This window comes from Semicossyphus pulcher, unplaced genomic scaffold (genome assembly GCF_022749685.1).
Source record: "Semicossyphus pulcher isolate SPU_LCO1_2020_fin unplaced genomic scaffold, fSemPul1.0.p SCAF_3, whole genome shotgun sequence".
NCBI classification, from domain to species: domain Eukaryota; kingdom Metazoa; phylum Chordata; class Actinopteri; order Labriformes; family Labridae; genus Semicossyphus; species Semicossyphus pulcher.
Genome location: NW_027211704.1, coordinates 33,404,001 through 33,410,000, shown reverse-complemented (window position 1 = coordinate 33,410,000; position 6,000 = coordinate 33,404,001). Strand labels below are relative to the sequence as shown.

Genomic DNA, 6,000 nt, shown 5'->3' with positions numbered 1-6,000 from the left:
GCATCGCTGGCTGTGTTCGAAATGCTGCACTATATACTACATGCTATATACTTCATGCTATAAACTGCATACTGCATACTGCGTTCAATTTTGCTTTTGTTTGCATACTGCAGACTTCACTTTGGCCAAATCAGTACGTACTGCTAGTATAGTATGGCATTTCGAACACAGCAACTGTTTTTGTCACGTCATTTTGCAATGAATGTCGCCTCGTTAGTGACGCAGCACCATGGAGATAACGGCGCACAGCCTGACGTCACGAGCCAAAAACGCTGTTTACCCTGTCTACACGTCTCCATGGAAACTGAGTTTCTAACCGTGACCTGAAACGGCGTTTGTGTGGACGAAAGGTCGAAACGCAGAGAAAAAGCTACGTTTGAAAAACACCTGTGCACGTGTGGACATGGCCCAAGTCTGTCACATGAGGTTTCCTCCTCATGTGTCTGAGACTTGCTGATGCTACATTTACCTCATTTTCTTCTGAGCCATTAAAGAGTGCAAGTGAAGACAGCTACCTCAGTATAAATCCATCAACAGCAACATTTGTTTCAGACAGATTTTCGTCTGACTGAACCTCACCTTGACGATCTCCTCTCCGCTGACGTGTCGCAGTCGCCCCAAGATGTCCATGACCCGGTCCGGATGTGCCTTCCACTTCAGCAGGGCCAGGAGGTCCACTGGAAGACGACAGGAGACACAGACTTACATGTGGTGTGACTCCTGATTGGAAGCGTCACTTGCTTCTAAACTGTTAAATCACTGCACGTAACAGGAACATAATGCTGGACGAGCTGTGTACCGTTCTGAGTGAGCTTGGTGGAGGAGAGCTGAGTGGAGATCCAGAAGGTCTCCTTGGTGCTGCGCTGGAAGATGAGGCTGGACGGGATGTTGGGACAGCTGTTGAAGTCTTCTTTACAGCAGGGCAGACCCAGGTAGAGCGCGTGGTTACTGAAGGTCGTGTTCTCGTCACACTGAGGCCGAGAGGAGCAGACGGGGAGGAGGAAGGAAGAGGCAGAGAATGAAAAGATTTACTATCATAAATAATCTCTCTGTCTCAATGGTAACATCTGAGACTTCAACAATATCAAAGGAAATATCAGGTAACACAGAAGTGACGTCACAACGATGTCTGACCTTGTACACGTAGAGTTCGTGGCTCTCGTCTGAGAGAGTGGTTCCATCCTCCCTCATCAGAGGAGTGAAGGCAAAACCAAACAGCTTCTTCTCTCCTTTGTCTTTCGCTGCAGAGAGAAAACGAGCACAGATAAGTAGAGATAACAAAGAGACAAAGATATAACATGGGGGAAAGAGAGAGGCCGAAACATGGAGGAAGATCAGAGTGGAGCAAACCTTCTTTTAGATCGGTTTAATTGCTTGACAAGAAATACAAGTTTGGAAATAAAACTACAACTAAGAACAGAGGAAGGATCATCCCAACAGATGAACTCTTTTGGTAAAAACTCTTCGATAATTGTTGTGAAAGAGAAATGCAAATTAAACGTGTTTCTATAAGCTGGCACACGGCTGTTATCAGCGTGAGCGGAGTAGAAGAAGAACAGGGTGTGAACCAGAAACAACAAAAGGCGACTTTGCCATCACACCCATCTACTAGAGAAAAATAGAGAGGGAGGACCTCAGACGTGTCCTGTTACCCAAAGGACGAATTGATGCTATAATTGTAAAGCATGCAGCTGATGAGCTTTATGTTTGCTACATCAGAACTCTATTGGCAAGGCACTCACCATATCCCGTTTAGTGTGCCCCCTCTTGACGAAGGCTAAAGCCATGTTAAGCCAGCATAAAAACTTTTTGCAAAATTGGGGAAGTTGCACCACTTCAAGGTTTCCACAAAGCTTCTCACAATGCCCATAAAATACGTCAAAGCTTATCTAAGCTTAAAGTTTACTTTGTTAGGAAATTTACACCAACTATTTCTCAAGCTAAGAAGTGCAAAGTTGCTTCAATCTCACACCTAAAGGTTTGTTTTGTCTCTATTTATAGGACAGCTGAAGAGAGAGAGGAAATATGGGGAGACGAGAGAGAGAGATGAGAGAGAGATGACATGACTATTACCTCTGTGTATGAGCACTGAGCTAAACCAGCGCCCCACACTTAAACTTCTTTACACTGACATGAATGCATGGGCCACATGTATTGAAAATTCATCTTAAACTCCATCACTGTTACTACTACTGTTTACAGTAAGTCACTCACTGGAGCAGTGTCTGAACTCGAAGCGCAGGTGAGAGCCTCTGAAGCGGTCGATGGGGATGGGCAGTTTGATGACTTCACTCCATCGAGGGCTGTTGTTGTGGTAGAGCACGAAGGAGCGGTGCTCCGGCACACTGGGCTCACCTGAACCCAGGCTGATGCAGTCCTGCAGGGGGAGGAGGGGCAACAGAGAGAGAGAGGCAGAGAGACAACAGAGAGAGAGAGAGAGAGACAACAGAGAGAGAGAGGCAGAGAGACAACAGAGAGAGAGAGAGAGAGAGAGAGGCAGAGAGACAACAGAGAGAGAGAGGGAGAGAGACAACAGAGAGAGAGAGGCAGAGAGACAACAGAGAGAGAGAGGGAGAGAGACAACAGAGAGAGAGAGGCAGAGAGACAACAGAGAGAGAGAGGCAGAGAGAGAGAGAGGCAGAGAGACAACAGAGAGAGAGAGAGAGAGACAACAGAGAGAGAGAGGTAGAGAGACAACAGAGAGAGAGAGGCAGAGAGACAACAGAGAGAGAGAGAGAGAGACAACAGAGAGAGAGAGGCAGAGAGACAACAGAGAGAGAGAGGCAGAGAGACAACAGAGAGAGAGAGGCAACAGAGAGAGAGAGAGGCAGAGAGACAACAGAGAGAGAGAGGGAGAGAGACAACAGAGAGAGAGAGGCAGAGAGACAACAGAGAGAGAGAGGCAGAGAGACAACAGAGAGAGAGAGGCAGAGAGAGAGAGAGGCAGAGAGACAACAGAGAGAGAGAGGCAGAGAGAGAGAGAGGCAGAGAGACAACAGAGAGAGAGAGAGAGAGAGACAACAGCGAGAGAGAGGCAGAGAGACAACAGAGAGAGAGAGAGAGAGACAACAGCGAGAGAGAGGCAGAGAGAGAGAGGCAGAGACAACAGAGAGAGAGAGAGAGAGACAACAGAGAGAGAGAGGTAGAGAGACAACAGAGAGAGAGAGGCAGAGAGACAACAGAGAGAGAGAGAGACAACAGAGAGAGAGAGAGAGAGAGACAACAGCGAGAGAGAGGCAGAGAGACAACAGAGAGAGAGAGAGAGAGAGACAACAGAGAGAGAGAGAGAGAGACAACAGAGAGAGAGAGGTAGAGAGACAACAGCGAGAGAGAGGCAGAGAGACAACAGAGAGAGAGAGGCAGAGAGACAACAGAGAGAGAGAGAGAGAGACAACAGCGAGAGAGAGGCAGAGAGAGAGAGGCAGAGACAACAGAGAGAGAGAGAGAGAGAGACAACAGAGAGAGAGAGGTAGAGAGACAACAGAGAGAGAGAGGCAGAGAGACAACAGAGAGAGAGAGAGAGAGAGACAACAGAGAGAGAGAGGCAGAGAGACAACAGAGAGAGAGAGGCAGAGAGACAACAGAGAGAGAGAGGGAGAGAGACAACAGAGAGAGAGAGGGAGAGAGACAACAGAGAGAGAGAGAGAGAGACAACAGAGAGAGAGAGGCAGAGAGACAACAGAGAGAGAGGCAGAGAGAGAGAGAGGCAGAGAGACAACAGAGAGAGAGAGGGAGAGAGACAACAGAGAGAGAGAGGCAGAGAGACAACAGAGAGAGAGAGGCAGAGAGACAACAGAGAGAGAGAGGCAGAGAGACAACAGAGAGAGAGAGGCAGAGAGAGAGAGAGGCAGAGAGACAACAGAGAGAGAGAGAGAGAGAGACAACAGCGAGAGAGAGGCAGAGAGACAACAGAGAGAGAGAGGTAGAGAGACAACAGAGAGAGAGAGGCAGAGAGACAACAGAGAGAGAGAGGGAGAGAGACAACAGAGAGAGAGAGAGAGAGACAACAGAGAGAGAGAGGCAGAGAGACAACAGAGAGAGAGGCAGAGAGACAACAGAGAGAGAGAGGCAGAGAGACAACAGAGAGAGAGAGGCAGAGAGAGAGAGAGGCAGAGAGACAACAGAGAGAGAGAGGCAGAGAGAGAGAGAGGCAGAGAGACAACAGAGAGAGAGAGAGAGAGAGACAACAGCGAGAGAGAGGCAGAGAGACAACAGAGAGAGAGAGGCAGAGAGACAACAGAGAGAGAGAGGGAGAGAGACAACAGAGAGAGAGAGGGAGAGAGACAACAGAGAGAGAGAGAGAGAGACAACAGAGAGAGAGGCAGAGAGACAACAGAGAGAGAGAGACAACAGAGAGAGAGGCAGAGAGACAACAGAGAGAGAGAGGGAGAGAGACAACAGAGAGAGAGAGGGAGAGAGACAACAGAGAGAGAGAGAGAGAGACAACAGAGAGAGAGAGGCAGAGAGACAACAGAGAGAGAGAGGCAGAGAGAGAGAGAGGCAGAGAGACAACAGAGAGAGAGGCAGAGAGACAACAGAGAGAGAGAGGCAGAGAGAGAGAGAGGCAGAGAGACAACAGAGAGAGAGAGAGGCAGAGAGACAACAGAGAGAGAGAGGCAGAGAGAGAGAGAGGCAGAGAGACAACAGAGAGAGAGAGGCAGAGAGACAACAGAGAGAGAGAGAGAGAGACAACAGAGAGAGAGAGGCAGAGAGACAACAGAGAGAGAGAGGGAGAGAGACAACAGAGAGAGAGAGGCAGAGAGACAACAGAGAGAGAGGCAGAGAGAGAGAGAGAGGCAGAGAGACAACAGAGAGAGAGAGGGAGAAAGACAACAGAGAGAGAGAGGGAGAGAGACAACAGAGAGAGAGAGGCAGAGAGAGAGAGAGGCAGAGAGACAACAGAGAGAGAGAGGCAGAGAGACAACAGAGAGAGAGAGGCAGGGAGACAACAGAGAGAGAGAGAGAGAGAGAGAGAGAGAGAGAGAGGCAGAGAGAAATCATGAAACATCCTGAAAACTGTGTAAAATGTGTTCATTTTAGAGCTTCACACAGTCCTAAACGTTCTCTGACAGCTGCAAATGTTCAAGTAATATTTGAAAGTATATCATTTGGCACTGTTGACTGGAGGGGAAACTAGAGCTGAAACAATTTATCAATTCATTGATTAATTAAATTAGTTGAATTGTCATTTTATTGTTAAAATATCAAACATTTCCTGGTTCCAGATTCATAAATGTAAAGATTTTCTGCTTTTAATAATGAAAGTAAACAAAGGAAAGTATTTAAAGATGTCACTAAACGGTAAATTGTAAAAATAAAATAATAATACAAAACTAAAATGATTTAATGCAAAGTTAGGAAAACCTAAAATACTTCTGAAAACAGGGCGCGTGGGATTATTTTTCTTTAAATATGAGGAATATTACGGTGGCTGACAAGGGCAATCACGCTGCAACGGCCCAAATGGTTTCCATCAGAAGAAACAGGCTGCAAATTCAGAAACAGCAGGACCTTCACCCAGGAGACTAAGGTTCTAGTCCTGCGTGAAACCAAAAGTCACTATAGAGTTCATATTTCAACTCACACCATGATGTTCTTCTTAAAGCAGTTTGTTCCCTAAATGTTAGCAGCACACCGTTCATGTCAATCATGCGTTAGACACGAAGGTGAGAAGCGCTCATGAGACAAAGCGTATCATATTTGACAACCTGGGATGAGAAGACTTTTTAGCCCTCGTTCTCGTGTTATAATAACACAAAATCTATTTTTACATTACACTTTAATTTTGACTTCTGAGGACGTCCAAACTCCACAACGTAAATGTGTCAAGGTTCAGAGCCCCTCCTCGCTCCACAGTTCTTCTTCTGTGGTACCTTAAACCGTCTCCTCTCTGCTGTTCTGTAATTCCCGAGTGAAAGAGGAGACGGAGCAGGCAGTATAATTAAGATGGAGGTTCTTTCCCCTTTAGTTAGTCAGGAGTAACTGTGATCAATGAAGAAG

General features: G+C 46.9%; 1 protein-coding gene across 1 annotated transcript in view; it reads right to left on the bottom strand.

Annotated features, from left to right (window-relative positions):
- Positions 1-6,000, bottom strand: part of LOC138605275 (dedicator of cytokinesis protein 3-like) — a 63,580-nt gene that overhangs the window by 9,917 nt on the left and 47,663 nt on the right. Inside the window, exons 12-15 of the mRNA XM_069677422.1 lie at positions 2,215-2,377; positions 1,135-1,241; positions 800-971; positions 580-677 (exon numbers count right to left, since the gene is read on the bottom strand). Of these exons, the coding sequence (XP_069533523.1) occupies positions 580-677; positions 800-971; positions 1,135-1,241; positions 2,215-2,377 (540 nt within the window). The remainder of the gene's footprint in view (positions 1-579; positions 678-799; positions 972-1,134; positions 1,242-2,214; positions 2,378-6,000) is intronic.